Raw genomic sequence first — 23,372 nt, 5'->3', positions numbered from 1 at the left:
AATGCCAAATGAATTTTGTTATTATTTATTACTATTTTTTTGTATATCTCCACGTAATTTTAATGTTGTGTTGGCGCTGCTCTAGTTGTCTGTCCGCTGTTTGAGTTTATTCACTTTCACACAAATTGTTGGTGCGAATTTTGTATTGGGCGGAGTGTTGCAATTTGATTTTCACCTATAAATGTTGCGTTCGTTCATTCGCATTATTATTTTACTTTGTTTGCAACTTTTGGAAAACTTGTTGGCGTCTTTCACATATTGTAATTCACACAGATTTATATTAAATATTGCAAAAATTTAACAAAAAGCGCACCAGCGCACACACTTTCGAATTGATAATAAAACACCACAAAGCAAAAATCTTTCATTCAGTTGTCAAAAAATCATATAGCAAAGGTGATGCCATATTGTTGTGAGAAAAATAACGTTGATTAATTATTATTATGATCATTTTAATTGTTTTCTTCTAACTTCTTATATTTGTATAAAAATTATTAAGAAAATTTTTTTTGTTAACGTTAATCATTAAATTTTATACGAAAAGTTAAATTAGTAAGCTCGTGTTTTTCTCGAGTTTCGCGTCTCTCATGCACCCTGCATTAGGTTGTGCACTTAGCTAATACAAAATCCAGATTTTATCGTTTGCATTGAAAGCTTTATAAAGAGAAGAAATATATGAAAAGTTAATTTGATTACTTTCTTAAGCTAAAATTATAATTTTCTTTTCTTTTCATTATTTTTTTACTTTACAATCCATGTTCGCAGAAATAAATCAAATTGTTGTAAACCAAAGTATCGTTTGAATTAAAAACCGCTCATGTAATGTAGAAAACCGATTTGTTTTAACTGAAAAAAGTAATTTTAGCACTGTGGGCAAGTATTCCACCGGGTCTTTGGCTGAGTAGAGCTCCGACGTTTCAAACTTGTTTGCAAAGCCGCTAAGTTCACATAAGTTTGGCGGTGATAAATAGACAACATGCAATTCTTTCAAAATCGTGTCACATGTTTCGTAAACGAATTTCTGAGCAGTTGAAGGTTAAGTGTTTAATGCTAATGGCGGATTCTTCGATCGAGACGATTATATGCAGATGGTCTAGTGGGGAGTTCATCGTTCATTGTTCAGAATATCGAATTGTCTATTTATCTTACCAGCTCCATATCCATTTTATCTTAGCCGAAAGGAAATACATAAAAATAACCAGTTAAACAAACTACCAACTAGTAATACATATGTAAGTAAACAAGAGTTAGTATAAACAGCAGGAAGATATATGTAACAAGTAAGCCATAAATATAAAAGTACACCTTTGGTGCAGCTCAAAATATATTTACAACTCATATCGTGTAAACGATATTAACTCGCTCGCAGTCAGTCACTTAACACTTTAACCGCGCTTTTCTCGAAACTGTGTTTACAAACCGTTTGCCAAGATTTTTCCCGGTCTTCGATATATTAATGGAAGTTGGTAGACATGTTCCTTGACAAAAACAGTGAGGACCAGTTCATAGATGGATGTTTAGCTATTAATCTGTAACTTATAAAATCCCATAACTAAACACTAACTTAAGATATAATAAAAGGGGCACCTTAGGTTTGAACATTTTTAGAGGACAATACATATCTCGGGACTTACTTCAACGATTCCTACGTTTCGGTGTAAAAATGGATGAAATCAGACCAAACCCACGCCTACTCCCCATATACACAGTTTAAAATTGATACTTTCACTTTCCAGCATGCAAATCCAGCTACTTGATCTTACACCTAAAATTTGCCGAAATTGCACTATAACTCGTCAATAGTTGCCAAATATGAGGACACCAGTGCGTATGGTTGACTTCTTACCGAAAATATCAGTCAATTTATGAGATGTATTATTGAAATTTGGGGAAAATGTTTTATTGATAAGAATATTGTGCTAAAAGTGGGTTAAATTGGATTCATAATTCCCTTAGTTCTCATATGTACTCGTATATGTGCCGATGTTGGCCCGGCTAGTTTAATATAAAGTTTTGCTAACACCTTCACCTTCACCTTCCTTTTCTTTTTATTTCTTCATCCTTTAAGAAATTTTGCTGTCAACACGAAGATGCCATTTTTCTGAGGGATTGCTGGAAATGACGCTGTAATGGCTTTGTTTTGAATATTGTCGAATCGACCACCAAGATCCGGGTAAATACTGTGAGAAAGGGTTAAGAGTCAACAGTTAACTATTATGCACTGCAGAAATACAACTTAAGATTACCCGAAAAGAAACATGATTACAATTGCACCGGAGCACATAGGCTTCAAGTTTGATTGTTGTCTGCTTTGTTGTCTTTTGAAATGAAAACAAAAATAATTTGGAAAAGCCGATGAATGCCTACATATGTATATTAATTCCATAATTTTGCGGAAGGAGAAACATCAGTTGGGACTACAACATAATCGTGTGAGCAGTGTGGGAAGCCCTCTGAATGCAATTGGGTGTAAAAACGAACTGGAAACTATTTACTCCATTTTAAAAATTTTTTTGAAACTTTGCCCAGGGGTAGTCTGATATTGAAGGATAAAACGTTCATTTAATACTGTGAGCGCCTTTTCCACCTGACATCACTATTATACTTAAATAATAGAAAGGGTGTGAGTATGCTTGACTCGCAAAATTTTTGAGTCGTGCCTAAAGAGAAAATAGTTGAATTAATATGCAAAATGCTTGATCATCAATTTACTTAAATAATATTGGAAAATTTTACAAATCACTAGACAAATGCATTTTAGAAATGATTCTCAACAAGGCGTGATCGACTCATTATTAAAATATGATATATATAAACATGTTTAAAATACCAATGGAAGGTATAAAACTAGGATGCTCCGCTTTCATGACGTTGTTAGTGTTCGTCTTACTAACAAAGTTATAGTTAGTTATTATTCTTATAYAAAAGTTATACAATTAATTTAAATTATTTTGTTGGTATCAACGTCTTTTTGGCAAAATGCATAAGTAAGTTACGTTGCTAGCTTTAGTGTTTCAAAATATTTATTTTTACCTCAAACCACCTTACTTAACATGCTCACTCCACAACTTAACAGTGTGTTGACATATTCCTTTCGTTACCTCAACAAATATTCACTAAACTCAAACAACATAAATTGATTTAGTTTGGGTTGACTGCTCCGTGTCAAAATTTACATCCTTAGGTACATAACTGTGTACCTTTTATATTCTATATTGTGACAAAAAAGTATCCGGAAATTGCAAATAAAATATTATTCATCAATATTTATTTTGTCGCCTTCAAAGTACTCCCCACCACATGTACATAACACACTTATGCCAACGATTTTTCCAGTCTTCGAAAAACTTTTCAGAAACACTTTTTGGAATGTTCGTCAGCTCCTTCAACGAAGTTTGTTTTATCTCTTCGATCGACTGAAAAACGGGTTCCACAGAGCGGCCATTGCAGTTTGGAGAACAAGAAAAACTCACACGGAGCCAAACCTGGCGTTTAATCGATGGTATTCTTTGTGTTTTTGGCTTTCAATTCGATCACAGTCGTGGCTCGATGCATGATGCATTATCATTGTTGAAAATCCATGAATGGTTTTACCACAATTCCGGCCGTTTTCGACGGTTGCTCTCTCGCAAACCTCTCAATATGGAAAAGTAGAAAAACTCTATTGACCGCCTGTCCTTCTGGAAGAAATTTATGATGCACCAAAGCACGAATATCGAAAAAAAAAACAATGAGCATCAACTTGATTTCTGAGCGGCTTTGGCATAGTTTTTTCGGTGTGGGGTCTGGGTTTCCTTCCATTTCGATGACAGTTGACTTGTTTGAATGTCAAACTCATAAACCAAAGTCTCAACGTCAGTTATATTGCCCTCCATGAATGTGGGATCGGAATTTGCGCAACCAAGCATATCCAAAGAAACCTTTGTACGGTACTCTTTTTGAAAAAAAAAAAAATTCAGCTTTATCGGAACGAGTCGGAAAGAACGCGTTTCACACTCAAAAAATCCACCAAATTCATTCGAACGGACTCCCGAGAGATGTCGAGCTTGCTTTCCATCTCTTTAACATTTGCCTGACAATTACCATTATCACATTGTTCACTTTTTAAATAAAGTTAAGACTTCGAAATGAAAGTCGTCCAGAACGAGGCATGTCTTCAACGATCTCTCGACCGCATTTGAAGGCTTTGCTGCACTCGTAGGCTTGTGTTTTTGATAAAACTCTATTACGGTAAACCTTGTTCAACATTCGCAACGGCTCCGCACGGGAAATTTGTTTAAAAATACAAAATTTGAGTTAAAGTCCTTGTTCGATACTCAGGTGTACCGACTTAACCAGCGGCTGTAAACAAACTGGCCGACAGATCGCGCTCATATTGGACAGAGTAACTAAGAACGGTCCTATAAACTTAGAAAAATACATTTTTTTTTTAAATATCATATCATTTAATTACAATTTCCCGGTGCTTTTTTGTCACAATGTGTATGCGCAGCATTTGTAGGCTGGTGACTTTGGGTCAAATGTCAATTAGTTGAAGCCAAAAAGTGATTGTTAATTTATAGCTGTTCACACACTATTAATATAATATTAATTTTATGGGGCACACATACATTTACATACTAACACATACACGTACAAGTGGTATGTATAGGTTTACTGGTGTTTACTTATGCAATTAAAGCCTTTAAACATTAATAACGGTTGTCTACACAAAGCATAGACGTCAGACGCTCAGTCCTTCCAACTTTCTTCATTTCTTTTACTCACCTTCCTTGTCCGTTTTCTTTGCAACACTTGCTTGAATGTCCCAAAATTCCAGAGCAAAATTAAGTGATATGACCGACCTTCTGGCATTTAGTGACACTTTGTGTTTGAACCGTTAACCCGCTTTTCGTACAACAACACCGCAATGTGACCAAAGTTCACAAACAAACATACTTACCTATACATACACTTGCATATGCGTACGTACAGACAGCAAAACCTCAAGCATAAACGTGAAAGCTGGAAGAGAGTGAGCGAAAGAGAGGAGGGACTGCGAGCATATCATAAATATTTGCCAAGTGACCCATTCGTGTGGAATGCAACACAGCAAAAGGATTGTTTTAATTGTTTCAAAACTTCGCCGAATGCTTGTGAGCACACAAACGCACACACACACACACACACACACATTCAAATAGCGGGCAACATGCAACAAAATGCGACATGGCAAGCCAGCGTTTGTCCCAGAAACGACGAAATATGGTGATGTGTACGTGTGTGTGTATGTGAGTGGGTGCTGTAACGACATCCCGCTCGTAGAACCCTGCGATATAGGGCACTGCAATAGGCGTGCGGTTTGTCACATTCCATTTTTTTTTTTACTTTATTAGTTTTGCGCCCAAAAGTGAGCAGTGAGTAGTTGGGTGGGGCGTCATGTGACCGAAAAGTTTTTCGACAGTTTAGAAAGTTTCTCCACTGGCCATTCTAAATGGAGTTTTGGCTGGAATAGGATTATTTTTCGCAACCGATATGACTCGGATGCTGGACACGCTGCGGTTGTTGGCAGCAGAGCGTGCCACTGCGCAAATTAAAGTTCAGTTTGCTATAATTGTGTGGATATGACGTACATTAACAGGCGAAAGTTTTTATTTTACGTGCATAAAACAAATAAATATCCATTTACGTTACTCACATGTGAGCGAATTGGTCTCGCACATGTAATTTATTAATGCTTTAGCTGACGTTTGAAATGAAATTTCAACTGCTTAAATTACGTTGCCGCAAATAATACAAGATTTAATGGAAATCGTCCTTTTTCGCCTCAAAATATTATATATTGTCATAAGAAGCTTTTATTTAAAGATCTTGGAAGAAAGTAGTGTAATGAAGGCTCCTTCTTGAGATAATCCAGTAATGAAACGACAACTTAGAGTTTCGAACTCACTCTGTAACCCAGCTGCAAATGTACCTCTGCGGCAGGTTCTAAGGATGCATTGTTAATAATTAAGGTTTGTAAGGCTGAATATAGATCAGACATTCAGTTGTATAAAATGAAGAACACTGTACCCGATAGACGAAGGGATGCAGTCTTTCTATTGTACATTAACATCTTTATCGACCCCGCAGTGGGGATTAATGTTCTTGTGACACCATTCACTTCCACCAGAACCCCGAATGACTCCACCCACGTATTTTAATTATCTCAAACTTCTTTTGCTATAGCACGACACCGTGCACACAGTGAACCTTTATGTGGCTCCGATGACATTTGCCTTACCTTTTCTTCAAACAGGGTTGTGGGCAATCGTTAACACAGCAACACTAACTATGGTCGAAATTGATGTTTGAAGAATTTTATGTGTGATGGCGATTTAAGTGTGATTAATCTTATGGATATAATACCATTGCACTCCTGGAAATGCAGTATATAGTTTAATGAACAATTATTCCACTGCCTGGATAACTCAATCATGGTTCTGGGTAAGCAGTTATATTTGTTAGATTTACCGTACTAAACTCCTTCTCTTGCGTCTTGGCTATTCACCCCAAAAAAGTGAGCAACTCTGTAAGATGCGGTAACCTACCTGTGGGTCGCCTGGGGTCATGGCTAAAGGAGAGAAAACTTTAACGGAGCCACTCCGACATATTCGGTTTAAGAGAAGCGTCTGTCCAGTAGAAGTGCGGCAGCGAGTAGCCGTCGGTCTTGAAACAAGCGTTTCGCTATATAAATGCGTATAAAACTTTTTACTACTTGCTCGGGTATCGAGGTTGTGCGCTGTGTTTTCATCTTGCCACGTAGAAACCTCTCCCAATTAAAAAGAGACAACAGCCCGGGATAAAATAACTCATTTTTGATGAACACCACAGCAAACAACATAAAGATTATCATTTAAGGGCATGCATATGGAAAGGTACCGCTGCCCGGCTGGTCGATGCTCTCGTAAAAGTGAAGCCTGACATCACCGCCGTCCAAAAAAAGCGGAGACGAGCGGGTTATTGTGACATTTACTACTGCAGCCTTATAAAGTGTGGGAATCTTTGTGAGAGAAAGGCTTAGCCCTCGAGCCCTGGCATTCACTACGGTGGCTGACAATTTTTAATTTTGAATTGCGCCCACGCCTTCTTGGAAGAGAAGTTGACCAAAGTTGCCTCTTTAGACCGCACTTATGACTAACGATGATAACTGTTGGAAAATTCAGCCTCCATGGCCAAATCTTTGCAAATGTGTTGAAGCTGATCGACTTCGCCGGGCCCGTCATTTCAAGCTCTTTACTGACAACTGCACGCCAAAACATTAGTTTTCGGAAAGGTTGAAAGAACACCGGGTACGATGAGGACTGTCGTGTTGCAGTGGAGAGAAAGCATACAGAATACCTCGCAATGTTGCGATCGACAACAACACGAGGGGGTGGGGTAGATACCGAGAGGTGAATAAGGAAGCGAGACGCATAAGCAGACAAAAAAATAAAAAGGTCAATGTGCGTGAGTATGAAGAGCTTGAGAAGCTAGCCGACAGGGATAATGCTCGAAAACTCTGCGAAAAGAGGCAGCGACTAACGGAAGGTTTCAAGACCGGAGCATACTCTTGTAGAACTCAAACAGGTGATCTAATGGCATACTTATGGAGAGAACACTTCTGCAGTCTGCTGAACGGCAGTTAAAGTGTAATATCTGAAGATGAAAAAGCCGATTCCCTAATCGATGACGATGGAATAGATGCTTCATTGTACGACTGTGATGAGGTTCGAGTGTGTGAAAGACAGAAGCCAACCGCCAACAAATTTATTGGACCTTTTCAGTGTGGCTTTAGAAAATCTGCTATCGACTAGATTTTCACCATACGCCAGTTCTTGAGATCTGTGACAGACACTACTTTTTTGTCGATTTTAAAGTGATTTTCGAAAGCTCGGTCTGCGTCTATGCCGCTTTGTCTGAAGTTGGTATCCATGCAAAGATAATACGGCTGTTAAAGCTGACGTCTAGATCAGAATGGATCTCTCCGAGCCGTTCGATATCAAGAGAGATTCTAGACAATAGGACTCCTTAGCAGTCCTTAGCAGTCCTTAGTTTAAGAAGTTACAAACTTAGGGCTGAAGAAAATCATTCGAGGTTCACAGTTAAATAGGGTAGGTGCAATCTTCTATGAGAGTGTACAGCTACTGCCGTACGCCGATGGTATTAATATCGTGGTTTCAATAATCGGACCGTTAATTCTACTTTATACAGACTGGATAAAGAAGTGAAGCGTTTGTGAACGAGGACAAGGCGAAAGATCTTCTGTCTTCGTCATAATGATGGTTAGTGACGGTAAACCACTGGATTTTGGCAAGCCAAAAATACAAATGGGAATAGGATGTAAGTCTTGCGGCAGCGGAAGGAAACCTCATTATATACAGGCACCGATTTTTTAAATAAATAATTCAATCCATAGGCCATTCACTAGTACTTCTTCTTTCGCTGAACTCTTATCGCAATAAAAGTCTTATCATTTAATTTGAGCTTAAGTTACAAAAAATATTCAATTTCACTTTATGACTACTTTTATATGCACTTATGTATAGCTTATCGCACATTAAGCCCATAAAAATTATGAAACATCAGCAACAACACGACCAGACAGTAATGCTACCAAAACAAAATCAAAACGAAAATGTCAAAGAATTATGGCAAACAAGCGGCCACTCGAAGTCATCAGATAAGCGACAATCGGTCAACAATTATCGTTGTAAGTAGCCATGTTATGAATAATTTAGGATATGATCCCTCGATAACCGTTAAGCGGCCAGCGTTAACGGCCAGCGCAAGCGAGCATCCATCCTTCCACAAACTGACCATCCGTGCGCGTCTGCTAAGCGCTGCGTTGGTAGATGACTAAGCATGCCGGCCATGCAGCTGCCACTAGTCCTGTCGATATTGCTACTAAATGACAAGTGCTGATGTTGTCATTTCATTCAATCATAAATATTAAGTAAAATACATCTATATATCAAGTGGCTCGATAAACCTACAAAAGTGGTGTGATGTCGTGGAATGTGGCACAACGTGGCCTGGTTGAACGGTTGCTTGCTTGAGTGTCGGCTGATGAGGGGACGCTTGTGTAATAAAATGGCCGAAGGCAGTTGGCAGTTGGCAGTTGGATGTCGGTTTATTTGAGTGTGTGTTTGTGTAACTCGGCACGCACACTAACACACTTTTCCTGGTTCAATAATATGTATGTATATAGTTCATAGCATTGTTTGTTGTTATTTTTCTTAATGTTTTTTGCTGCTCCGCATATTTTGCTTTGTTTATTATTTCTTGTTGTTATTGGTGTTGTATTAGACATACTCTCGACTGTATCAATCGTAATCGGCCAATCCGTTACGTCAATAATTGATGACAAGGCAGAAATTACGCAAGTTAACGGTGGTTATTGTTGTCTTGATGGGCTCAGTTCCTTCGGTTGCGTACAAGCATGGTGGGGGCACAATGTTATGATGCGGAACTTTAAGGTCCGTTTATATATAATATATATGTTTACATATATAAAGTAAACAGGGTGAGTTTGATGTCTAAGAATGATGCAGTGGAGTTGGTTAAGTGAGGCGCTAAAAAATTGTGGGCTCAAGCCATGAGAAAGAAATCAAAAATTATGAAAGTAAACGGTTTGCCTCGGCAGACGCTTAGCGTTACTCTTAAGACTTCTGGGAGTGACTTGGAATTTATACATTCTTTAAATAAGTTGTGACTCCAGCTTATCTAAGCAATAACATTTCGAAAATCTCAAAAAAAAAAAAAACAAAAATAAAAAAAAAAAAAAAAAAAAAAAAAAAAAAAAAAAAAAAAAAAAAAAAAGAACGAGACTGTAAAACCGTGCAGCCTTTTTAAATAAAACAAAAATTACTAGAGATATCAATCAAATTCAACGCTGAACAACTCTTGCCAACTTACTTCACTTCGGACTGAGAAAGCAATTGAAAAGTAAACTCCTCACTCGACGAACAAAGACCAAACTCTAGAAGTCCTTTATTATTCCCCTCCTGCTATATGGTGCTTAGGCTGAGTCGGCTTTAGGAGTATTCGAGACAAAGGTTTTATAGATTCGAGACAAAGGTTTTTTAAGCATAAATCGGCCGATGCTGCTGTAATTTCTTGTTCGATATTCGTACGAAGTTCATCAATCGTCGCTGAGTTTTTGGCATAGGCCATCGCATGACTGAGGCGAACAATTGACCTGGTCATTTCGTGAGATAACAGGTTCACCAAACTTGGTTTTCAATAAATCGGTTGTGACATTCGCTTTGTGGCTTTTTTGCGTCGTTCTGTTGTCCATACCATCCAAATCGAGTCAAAAATATGCGGTAGCGATTCTCATTCACTGTAACTTGCCGGTCTTGTTCATCACGGAAGAAGTACGGTCCAATTAAGTTGCCTGCCCAAAACCGCACCAACTCGTATTTTTTTCGTGATGGTGACTCATGGATTGCTGCTTGACCAATAACGCATATTTTGCTTATTGAAGAAGCCATTCAGCTAGAGATGAGCCTAATCCCTGAAAATGATTTCTCGATGAAAATCCGAATCATTTTTAAGTTGTTGCTCAGACCAATTCGCGAATATATAACGATTTTGGGGATCAAGCGGCTTCAGTTCTAGCGTAAATTTGACGTTTGAAGAATGTAGGCCAAGAACTTTTCGCAAAATTCGTCACAAGGACGTCACTGCGATGCCCAACGCTTGAGAACCACGTGTGGAAAACTGATTTTAGTCTTCCTCAATTGTTGCGCTAGTCGCAGCAATACTCTCGATACTACGGGCCCTTCTTTGTCTCACTGGCTCGAGATAATTTTTTTAATATGCCTGTGGATTCAGATTTTTCCACTAGACGCTCAATTTTTGATCTGGCAGGATGATTATGACGACCACAAATTGTACGTAGCACTCTTAAAGTTGAGGCTACTGACTTCGCACTTCGGTAGTAAATTTTAATATTTCGTCTAAATGTTGGATCCAATATCTTTCCATTATCAAATGGCGAATCTTACTGAAGACAAATGTGAAAAGAGTGGGAAAAAGTTTGACGACGTTTGCTGTGCCTATCGGTCTACTTTTGTAGCGTCTTTATTGAAAAATTATTAAACTAATTTATTATTATATATTTATTTTTTATTTTTATTTACTTCGGCATTATTTTATAGCTTATTCATATCTACATATATTGATGTATTGAACTTGTGAAACACCCTTTTTAACAGGAAACATGCAATGCCTTTGTCAGCAATGTATTTTTCTAGTTTCAACATTGACGCTGTCACTACTGTCAACTTGACTGACGGTTTCGACGTTCTCCATTTATGAATAATCAAAGTCCTTCGACCCGTGGGCTTGTTGATGTTGAAAGTGAAATTCCATTGGTCGGAAGTTGTACAACCTTTGCAGATTTCTACCCTTTGTCATTTATGACTTGTATCTGGCAATTTGTCGGATGTACGTATGTATCGAAAGGCAATATACATTCTGCTCCCTATTAGCTTGCTCTTACTGCTGCCATATAACATTTGATTTTGGTGACGCCACAGTGATGCCACGCGTGGTCATTTAGTTTTTCTTCTTTCTTCCACAGTCACTTTGCTAATGGCATGGGCTTTTTGTGGTAGTACTATGGGGGTATTGAATGGTTTTCTAACCTCACTCTCCAAACAATTTTGTATCAATAAAACGGAAAGTTGATTGTGGTGCCACAATTTCTGTTGAATGTTGATTTGTTTATTTGCTCAACAATTTTCTGGGCTTATAGTCAATAAATAGGCGTCCGTATTAATATTATACTATATGTATATATGTTTGTATGTGTACTTTTTGTTGTTGCAGCATTAAGCCAAAAATACTGGCGACGTTTCCGGCATAAATAACCGGCATTAACCGCGGTCCTCGAATGGCATGCGTAGTAAAGGCAGCGGTTCGTTAATTTTTACATGTCAGCATGTAGTAGGTAGTTGGGGCCAAAGCTACATAGAAAGCTTAATTTTAAACGTAACGGTATGTGTGTAAGTATAAATTGTATATACATACTCGTACTTGATATTTATTTATTGTAATTTTAAAACAACTCGTGCGTTCATTTGTTTTGTGCGTAAACAAATTGGTCTGTGGTCGCCATAATGACGCCATTTTTAGCAGCAGAGCTTTTTTGTGCTTTTTAAGGCTTTAATTTCATTAACTAATTTTATTTTTTATAAGTACGCTTGTTTCGTTTTATGTTATGATATTATGTTGTGGTACTTTTTATGTCCAAAACAATCTCTTCACAAGGCGGGCGGTGAAATAGTAGATGACCTCCGTGAAGCTTAGAGCACTGCAACCCAGGAAAAAGCCAATTAGACCGCCAATATAAACTGGAAAGAGATACTATAATTTGGATATATATGTTAACAAAGACTATCATCAGAAACTCAATTATTTTATACTATACTTAGTCTTACCATAAGTTTGGCTACAAGTTCAGGGTGTTATGAAAATTGAACTATGAAATAATCTTTAATAATATACAAGGGTTGCCGCATATATTTCAAGATTAGATATCAGAAAAAAAAACTCATCGAAAATCGCTTATTGCTTTCCAAAAAATTCTCAATTAACATCTGTACACTTTGGCATGCTGTCGAACCAACTGCCGAGTCACTTTTGTCACCCAGATTGAGGTATCTCCAAAACAGACTTTTACCCCCTCTTTAGATGTCGAGAAACACCGACCGCTTAGTTTATTTTTTCGTACTGGGTTAAAAATTAGACATTCGGTCCCATGTCAGGCTTTTACGGTGGATGTCTCATCAAATCGATGCTTTTAGTATTTAAAAATGCTTGTCTTGTTATGGCGAAGAGTAATCCATCTTCGGCGATTAGTTTTCTAATTATTTCTTGAAAGACGACTGTCAAACAAATGGTTGTGTGCTACTCAGAAGTTACAGCTCTGCGTATTCCATTGGCATGGTTGGAACATATTCAGTTTTCCTAAAAAACTGGAAACCATTTGCTGGTAAATGCTTCGTGTAGAAGAACTTTTATTTCATCCGGCTCATCTGGAAACGCCCATATAGTCGGCCGCCGTTTACACTCGGTCACTCGTAACAATGTCATAGACACCAAACACGTCTATACATTACTATTGCATTCAAAGTGAACACATTTTTTTACAGTCAAATGTTCTTGCAATATTAAATGTTGTTAGCCTCACTAATGTCTATAAGATTCCGGAATAATAACTGATTTTGATGACTTTCATGAAACTAGTCTTAGAATATTCTACGATCTCGATTGAACTCACCAAGCCATCAAACAATAACAACAACACAAACAGCGCTCCTTTGTCAAATTCAACTCTGACCACAAACTGTAGTTCAGTGGGTTCAAATCAGGATTTTAAGACAGCCAAGGTATATTTTTTTAAGCCACTGTTCGTTGATTTTTGATTTATGTATTAGAGCAGTATCTGCTCCCCATCGAAGAGAGTAACTAACTATCTTATCTCACGTTCTAAAACATCATGTTGGCAAACTTTTGTCCTAGTTTTAAGTCTTCTTTCAAAGAAATGTGGAGGTGTAACAACTTTTCAGGAGGCTCCCCACCAAACCGTAGATTTTGTCGTTTTGCTTTTTAAAGTGAGCATTTTTTCACGTACCAAAATGCTACGCTGACCGTTGTCTGTTGACTGAGGAAGCCGCTCGCATATTTTGAGCATAATTGATTTCAAGCGCGGTTTCAGAAAATGACCAGTTGAACAACATTAAGCTTTCAAGTGGAGTTCATCACGAATATGTGTTGCTGTTGATCTGATTACTACAATATATTTATTTCCCTTGACATAATTTTCTGTTTTTTAGAACCACCACTGCCCTTTCTGTCATTAACTAGAAATATTAAGTGTTTTAGATGAAGCTTAAATTTCACTTGCGCCATCAGTTTTTTCTGAGAATTTGTACTATCTGTATGCATTGGAAGCTATGTGATAGAATTTATGGTAGGACAAAAAATATAAGGTATGTGTGAGGTAGGTATATCTAAGATGGTCGGATTGTTTCTTCATTTTCAAGTTCAAGTTGGTTGTTATCGAAGTAACCTAACAGTAGGCAGAGGAAACGTGATGCTTCGACGGTGTCGGACCATAGCGAAGGGAGTGTTAGAAGAGTTGTACTCATTGGACATGCAAAACGAGGCTAAACTCAAGCTGTGACTCATTTTACCAAAAATATTTATTTTGTATCTGAGGGTCGATTCTGGTTAAGTAGGAATTTAACCTGCTATAGTACCGAGAATGAAGTTGCACTAGGGTCACTCTAGATTATCGAGGCAACTCGAGTTTTCAGTCTACTTGGGGTGGTGGTTTGACTCCAACTCCGGTTTCTGCGAAATTATCCCAGCACAAACTGCTTGAAGAGAAGTGTATTTTGTTCCTTGTCCGGAAGCATGGGAACCTCACTATGAAGGTGTTCGACAGTACAAGACAAGAGAAATCTTGTAATGGTATGTAGTGCAGTATTATGATACGTCTGAAGCTTCTTTGTCTGCATTTGACAACATCTAGGCGACCATTTCAGTGCAGAGTAGTTGATGAACGGTCGGCCGCTTGTCTTGCATGTTGCCAAAAATGTTTATTATCTGTCTTTTCCCCAGGAGCTGTAGGCTAGCGAATTGAAGTCGTTCTTCCTTTTCGCTATTGGGCGCCACTTCGAGATGCCAAGCGAAGCCAGTTCTTTCTCCAGCTGATCTTTTCGACGGAGTGGAGGTCTTCTTTTGCCTCTGCTTTCAACATCGGGTACTGATTTGAGAACTTTCAGAGCTGGAGTGTTCTCTTCTAGCCGGATAACATCATGTAGCAAGCGCAGTCGCTGTATTTTGATGTCGCCATTGGAGTCATCGGAGCTTTTGGTGTTGCCCAACGTTGAGAAGTTAATCCACGGCTGTTTTTTTTCCTTTTCATGGGGGGTGGTTTCTATGAGGTGGTTCCCAATAAAGCGTAAACCTCGGTAGGTGAGCAGTAAAAGGTTTATAAAAATTTATATGGCGCGCCACTTGTTTCAAGACCGATGCCGTACTTTTGTTGAACAGACGCTGCAATTAGATTTCAGTAAACTCTTAAACCAAATTTATCGGAATGCTTCCTCTCTTTCATTCGTGACCCCATTGTCCACACGGGTTTGCTACCGCTTCTTGCACAAAGGTTACTCACGTATCGAAAGTGTGCGGCGTGGACGCAAGAGTATAAATTGGGTATAGTCCTACAACTGTAACTGTACTGAGAAGCATAAACTAAACCCCCACTGTAGATTCAGTCGGAGATGATGTCAGGCTCTTTTCAGCAGAAAAGCGAGAAAGTTCGGTAAGATAACTGATTACTTTCGAATAAGTGTCAGCGATACCTTTGTCTAACGTGAATATTATACAATAATCTGCATATGAGGTGATAAAACTTCCCTTTGGTGGTTGAGAGAGTGTCGAATTGAGGTTAAATAGTAGCGAGGAGAGGACAGCACTATACGAAAACTCATGTTTAATACTTTTAGAGAGTTTAGACCTCGAAACGAGCACACCGCCCTCACAAACTCGTTTGTATTCTTCTTAACTTAGAATCTTGATCTCGAAACAGTACGAATTACACAGATAGTTTTTGACCACTTGACAAGCTTTTGTAGTGATGACCGCCTGAACTGCAAAGCGACAATTTTTTTAATCAAGTGGTTAATAATATTTGATTGCTTTCAAGAAAAGGTAGGGAGTGCATGTGGCTAAATTTAATTGACTTCTAAGCTTTATTTGTTTGTACATATTTTTTCCAAATTTAATGAGAAATAAAACCCAATATTTTGATTATAAGAAAATGTTGAAGTTTTGCAACAGATTTGGGAGACAGTATGGTGCCAAAGGAGTCTCTCATGTGGCAACACTGATAAAGAGATATAATGGAGAGAAAATGAAAAATGGAACTGCATTTACTTAATTTAACTTACTATTTAATAGTTTAATTATACTTAGTGCGTCAGGCATATATTTAATATTTCGCATAAACTGGTCGAGAAATACACAACGTTTTCAGAATGGCTAAAACACTCGTCGAATCATAAACAGCTAGCGCTTACCCAACACATCAGCAAATGAGAACAGCACATCACGTCTAAGCTGCATTTTCGGATAGTCTATAATGCCCCACTGGAGGTTTGCGCCCAAAAACCAAACTCTGGAACGCTGTAATAATTTAAATGATATAAGAATAAAATACACGTGAATGCAGGAAATCGAAAAGAGTAGCTGTCATTATTAGATTTCGAAGCGTTGGCAACCTTTACGGATTTCAAACAACGAACACACCTAAAATGATAAATCAAGCAACTTCTATAATCTTGTTGTCAGAAGTTGTAGCATTTCTCGATTGCAGCACTTTTCATTGACACATTGCAATTCTTCACAACAACAACAACACATTCAAGTAACGTATTAAAGCCACTGTACTCAAATAAGACTATCAATTTCGAAGGGAAATATTTTCCTTCCACTGCGCTTTGTATGCTCATACCCCGACGAAGATTTTCATGTGTTAAAAAAAAAAAAAAAGAACGAGTCGTTAACAGTAATACTGACAGAATTTTCAATATTGTCGCATTGCAAATACACAGAGCATTGCGCTTATAAAAATCCGTTACAACACATTCTCACTTTGTATAAAAGTATGCAATGCAGTGAAAGAAAGAGAGAGAGAGACAGAGAGAGGTGTGCAGGCGAGAAAGAATACAAGAATGAAGGAATGCATTCGACAAAAAGTGCGGAGGACCAAAAATATTTTTATCGCCAATAATTCGGCATACAAATTGTGGCACTAACAGCAGCAGCCGGATATGCTGGTTGTCGAACTATTGCACGCTAACAACACTGGGAAATTTGTGGCAACGCACACATTGTTGCGAGCGTGGATGTGCATTTGCGGAAGTCAACATTCGATGGTAAAAGTAGCACCGGCAGATACCAGTTATACGAGTCACTTATGGGGCAAACGGGTGTGTGAATTGATTTTCGGGCTTACGACTGCCATATAACTGTAGGTAAAATAGAACAGGGTGTTTATTGAGCAACGCAACTTTCTATTCGTAATCAGCTTATTGTGTACTAATCGCATCCATCGCCCATTTTAAGACCTATCATTCATTTTTGGATAATATTGGACCGAATAGACCACGTCCAGCACGCTGGGAAGAGCTAATAGCATAGCTGAGAGTCTACACGAAGACCGTAAAGAGTCGATTCGACATCGTTTGCAGTAACTTGGACTAACGAATGCAACGACTTGGCGTATATAACGCCAAGATCTTAAATTGAAAGCGTACAAAATAAAGCTTGTGCAAGAACTGCAGCCGCTCGACCTTCCCAAGTGGCATCGCTTCGAGCTGTGGACTCTTGTCACGTTCCAAGGAGATTCGAAGTAACAAATTTTGTTCAGCGATAAGGCCCATTACTAACTCAACGGGTACGTAAACAACAAAAATTCCGCGTTGGAGACGAAGAGCAACCTGAAGAGATTCAAGAGCTACCATTTCATCTAGAAAAAAAACAACGGTTTGGTGAGGTGAAATCATCGGTCTATATTTCTTCAAAAATGATGCCGGTGAAAACGTAACCGTAAATGGCGACTGTGCCATCGTGCCATGATAATGGACTTTATGATACCGAAAATTGAAACTCGTGATCTCGTGACTTTTGGTTTTATCAAGACGGTGCCACTTCCTACACAACGCATTAATCGATAGATTTCTTGAGAGAATACTTCGCTGAGCAGATAATTTCATATTTCGGGCCGGTCGATTGTCCACCACGATCATGTGATATCACATCCCGCTTCGGAGATTTCGACCTAAAAATTTCTTTAACCTAACTCTCAAGAAACACTCGCTATTTTTCGTTGGTTTGCTTCATCACTTCATGAGTAACTGATAGTACTCGTCTGATGATGCAGTTATAACGGTGCCGTATGTGCCATATTGGCGCTTTCCACTTGGCGCTGACACTACCAAATACAGTTTAGTTACATGTGTGTGATATGATATGGCATATGTGGGCAATGTGTGTGTATATGTGGGTAAGTGATATGAAGTTTGTGTGTGTGTGAATACCAAAAATGAAAACTGAAAAATGAAACCGTTTACAATACTTACATGGGACTGCACAAAGAAATTGGAGTCATCGCAATTTGACAGGCAATGACAATCGATTTTATACCGGCTGGACTTGAGCGAGATGATTTCTCCTGAAAATAGAATGTTGACAAGAGATATTGAAAATAAAATATTTACAATGTATTTTTAAACATTTAAGAAATTTGGATAGAAAAAGTGACATGGACGAATTAAAATTTCTTGAAGTGAGATTTATTTTATTTCCACTAACAAGTGCAATGTTCGTTAGCGCTACATTAAAGCAACAGTTTGATATTGTCTTGGCTTGCTGCAGTTATCATCGTTTCATCAGGTTGTCATGCAACGGAATTTATTTTTGTTCGTCTTAAAGATATTTAGGTATGATTTTTGTTTAATGTATACATGCTACTATGAAATCAATGTAGAGTTTCTCAAATTAATTATTGGGCTCACTTAACTCCTTTATAATTAAGGAGTTCCATGATAGAAATAAATATTTAATAAATAGATATTTTAAAACCCCTAAAAAAAATATCTATTTTTTATTGTCTTATTAAATTCTAGACCACCTCTAGAATATTGTCCTAAATTGAAGTCGGTTCGCAAGATAACTACTCAACTGATCTTCATGAAATTTTACACGGGTCTTTGAGATAAAATTCTTAAAGACTTGGTCGAAGGATCTTCTTCGATTATAACTATTTAACAAAAATCGTCGCGAAATTTTCACTGAAATTTTAATTTCTTCGTAAAAATGTCTGCCAAAAATCCAATTCTCAGGGTTTTTTCGTCGTTCAAGCGCTAAGTTAAAGTTTTAACAAAAAAGTGTTTTTTCACTTTAGATGATTCTGTAAGGAAGGGTCACCTGACATAGCGTCACAATGGCCGAGTTTAAAATATTTTTTTCCCAAAAATTTCAGAGTTTCTTTGTTAATAGTGTACGTTTGTAACAATAAATAATTCAAATAAAATATTTCCTTTTTTGTATGAGAAAAAGTTGTTGAAGAAACGCTGTTTTTTAACCGAGAAAACTTACGTAACTTCTTGAGTCTAGTAAAAAACTGAAATATACTTGTTTTCAAAAATAGAGCTTTCTAAAAGCAAAATTGGTGTCTAGATTTAGACTTCCAAGCAGATGACATTATAAAGACTAACGAAAAGCTCTATCAGGTTTCTCAGAAGCAAAATAGTTAGAACCATCGAAAGTCTTCTAAATAACCACGTTATTAGATGTTTGTGATAGGGAGGATACCCGAAGATAATACTGACTATATAAAAATGTGCTTAGTCATGATAGGTTAAATCCAGAAAAATTTTGTCCCGACTTAGATAAGTCTAATTTTTGCTAATATTGTATGAAGGTATAACCGATTTAATAACCGTTTATTTGAAATTGATTTCGAGAAGGGATTTTGTATTTCGAGAATGTGAAAGTTTCATACAGGGACACTGTTAACTTTATTTCAAAAGTGGTTCCACAACATGGTTTACCACGATCCTTTCGTCCTGTGTTCTGTAGAGAGTCAATGTGTTTTAACGTGAATACCTGTCTATGAAAGACTAAAYTYYACKGYGCTTTCTATTGCTAGAAGCACGTAGATCAATACAATGCGTTGATCAGCGCCCCAAAGCATAAATGCATTTTGCATTTAATCCTTGGTTCCAATTGGTTCGGGTAGATAGGGACACCCTAGTCACCTTGGTCGGGTACGAGGCCCATCTAAAACCTCTGCCGTACTTTGGGTCCGGCACCCGGCCGCAGTGCTACTCCACATTGGACAAAATGCCCTTCCTGCATTTATGTATAAACCACAGCCACCACGAATCTCCCCAAAGGGCCAAACCCAATGAGMAGATTGGAGTTACCTCCAAGGGCTTACTGCTCCCCGTGGTACCAGGTTATAGTCTTTGGTCTGACTTTGTAACTATTTGCTACTGCCAGTTGAGTTCCCGTATAAACTCAATGACTGGTTGCATTTGTAGCTGTGACAAATGCCTTATATTTTGAGATATAAATATAAAGCTTAGAATTTGACTTCCRGYTGAATATTATAGCACTTATMTGACTTAGACCATGTTGACATCAAAACATGGTCTTTAAAGCCTGACATAGTGTATATGGCTTATAGTCGCCTCTTACGACAGGCATACCTTGCCGCGGGTATATTCGGTTTCCCCCCACCCTGGAGGGGTCCCCCCTACCCACAGGTAGCAGGACAGTCGCGAAATATGTTGAAACGTTTAAGCAAAATCCGATGACGAGCGGTAAGAGTGGTGGAAGCGGTACATAAGCTAGTAGATCCGCTGAAGCTCCGGTGACTATGGCCAATCGAGATGGTCTGATAGAACAATGTATCACTTCGTCATTCTAGGACATGGTGACCAATAAAAAATCCACAGCCGACCCATTACGGGCATCTTCTTGATCAGCGCCTGTTCACCATGTTAAGTGCGGCTGATAGTACAACGTCACCGGTACATAGCGCGCTGTCTCCGCTGGTAAGATGGAAACTGTGATGTGAGTTTGCTTTGCCCCGTGTTGGATCAGTAAACAGTCACTTCGGTCCTTGGTCCCAGGCGGGTGCTAGTTCATCTGTGTCTTTCCGGGACCGGTAAAGCGAAGGACAGGCCTCAAGGAACTGGGGTAGGAGCATGGTCTCCGAAGGTACACCCGTTCTTGTTTATTTCGGCCCGACCCCTACACATGATGACTGTCCAGGAGGTTTCAGGATACATGAGATTCCTTTTATTTTTATTCGATACATACATGAGATTCCTTTTATATTTATTCGTCGAAATTCTGCGCCAAATGTCACATACAAGTTTTTAGTATACGGCGGTTTTTACGATGAGTAAAATTATTCAACAAAGAAGTTCCATAAAATTTTGTGTGTGGAATCAAAGTTCTGGTGTCGAAACGTTTAGAATGTTGGAAAAGGCCATCGTCGATAATTGTTTGCCGCGAACATTTTTTTTTTTTGATAGGTACAAATTATTCAAAGAACGCGTGGACGACGAACCACGTCCAGGTCGGCCATTCCTATCAAGTGATGATCAATAAGTCAATAAAATAAAGGAACCGGTGCTTAAGGTTCGACGATTAATAGTCAGAGATTTTACTGACATTTTTGGAATATCGGAACGATCAGTGAAAACGATTTTGAAACATTATTTGGGCCTAAGAAAAGTGACAGCACGATTGGTTCCAAAATCACTAATTTTTCGAAAAACAACATCGCGTTAACGTCTGTGAAAGAATGCTTTACGACTGCCAGGGTGTCATGAAATGTATTATGTATTATTAGTGGCGGTGAGTCTTGGATCTATACTCGAAGACTGGGAAACAGACAAATATCGTGGCAAAAGTGAGCCAAAGTCGAAGACATCCCGTCAAAGCGGGTGAAAAATCAAGGTTATGTCGACAGTTTCGAGGGGTGGTGCACTACGAATTTCTCTCGACCGGCCAACTGTCAACAAGTAGTAATATTTGAGTGTTATGCGTCGTTTATGCAAAGCTATTCGTAAAAAGAGGTCGGAATTATGGGCTGACACCTCTTGTCTTCTGCAACACAATATTGCATCGTCGCATACTTCATTTATTCTTTGTGAGGTTTTCAACCGATATATTGTCGCAACCAATTCGACCCATTTAGTTTCGTGTGGCTTCTGTTTATTCAGCAAACTCCGGAGAAACCTTTTGACATAGTGGAGAAACCAAAGGCAAACCCGCTCTGATTGACGTTAATGATTGATTTAAGCAAAAAAAAAAAAAAAAAAAAAAATTGTTATTTTTAACAGAGCAAGCAAAAAGTTTGGAAATCGCAGAGAGTTTAGAAATAGACCTGTAATTGGAGACTACAACCATTCCACCACCTTTAAGGATAGGGGTAATGACTGTAAATTTCCCATCTGAAATACCCGAAGACAGAGACTTATTGAAGAGAGGCATGAGAGGATATACAAGAACAGGAAACAAACATCCACGAACAGTTTTGAATAATTCATCTCTTGGTGTTCTGTTTACCACTAAACTGTTCTTATAATTTTCGGCCCCAAAGTTCACACGAAACCTCCAAAGCACCGAAATCAGCATACAGGATGCAAAGCAGCGGGGGCCACAGGTGGCGAAAGTGAAATTAAAACTATTACATTTCTACTTTTTCTTATTTCCCTCACTCCTGAGCTAAGTATACTCCATATGCGTATGATCAGAACCAAATGCCACATTTCCGAATATTCATCCGACATGTGCATATCCAATTGTACATATGTACATATAACCATGCACGAATGTATGTGTGCATGTGTGTGTTTTGGTATGAAATACTCAACCAGGCTGTGATATGCAGCAATGAATGCCAAAATTTAGTTATGTCCCTTATGGCTGTGTGAGTATGCACGTCCCGGTGTGCGGAGGTCATATGCTCATAGTTGCATGCAGCAGGTGTTCACAGGAAAAATATCATTTTCAAGTTTGCTTTAATATATGATGGTGTTGATATTGCTGTGCATCTGCACTGCGTGTCCAGCACTCATTGCTGCCTTTCGGTAATGCATACAAAAACATGGACATTCTAGCGTGTCTGTCTGTTACTGCTCAACTCCCTCTTTTTTCTACCATCGTATGTGTGAATTATTTAATTTCTGCTCCCCCCTCTGCCAATTGTTTCACGCTACTGTTTCAGTTAGTATTTTGTGTTTTTTGTGTTTTGCCTGGAGTGTGTCGGTCTGTCTTCCGTAGCGTGCTTCTTCTCTAATGTAATTTGTACTCTCTCACTTGTTTCGTGCATTCAAGTTCGTGTGCACATGGAAGGGAAAGATGTGGAAAACGCTGTTCCGTACAGTTAAAATGCGGAAATGGACAAGTGAAAAGTGTTCAAAGCTAGTGAATCGTTAGCACTCACGCACAGCTTGAGCATTGCTGGCAAAATGAGTAAATTGCATAATTTGAACATGAATTTTAATTTCCTTAAAATATCAGCATGTAGAACGTTGAAGAGCACAATCTATGCTGTGCGCTTAAGTTGTTGTGTTTTTGTTGGAATTAACAGAAAAAATGCATATGATTCAATAATAAGCTAAGTCGGACTATTCCTCTAGCAATAGTCGGCTTTTAAAATCACTTTCGAAGGATTCTTCGCTTTTTAGACAACATTTTCTAGCGAGTCAGATAAGACGCGTTTCATTGGCTAATAATTATACTCTTGCAACATGTTGCTACAGACTATA

At 38.3% G+C, this 23,372-nt stretch overlaps 1 protein-coding gene across 1 annotated transcript in view; it reads right to left on the bottom strand.

Annotated features, from left to right (window-relative positions):
- Positions 1-11,685: 11,685 nt before the first annotated feature.
- The window catches only part of LOC108975079 (sodium channel protein Nach), a 39,400-nt gene continuing 27,713 nt past the window's right edge, over positions 11,686-23,372 (bottom strand). The window contains exons 7-9 of the mRNA XM_018943349.1: positions 18,162-18,253; positions 16,098-16,203; positions 11,686-12,359 (exon numbers count right to left, since the gene is read on the bottom strand). Of these exons, the coding sequence (XP_018798894.1) occupies positions 12,250-12,359; positions 16,098-16,203; positions 18,162-18,253 (308 nt within the window). The 3' untranslated portion in view covers positions 11,686-12,249. The remainder of the gene's footprint in view (positions 12,360-16,097; positions 16,204-18,161; positions 18,254-23,372) is intronic.

The sequence above is a fragment of the Bactrocera latifrons genome, unplaced genomic scaffold, assembly GCF_001853355.1.
Source record: "Bactrocera latifrons isolate USDA-ARS-PBARC rearing strain unplaced genomic scaffold, ASM185335v1 scaffold_61, whole genome shotgun sequence".
Lineage (NCBI taxonomy): Eukaryota > Metazoa > Arthropoda > Insecta > Diptera > Tephritidae > Bactrocera > Bactrocera latifrons.
The sequence above is the reverse complement of the archived record's forward strand: the minus strand, read 5'-3'. Positions and strand labels throughout refer to the sequence as shown.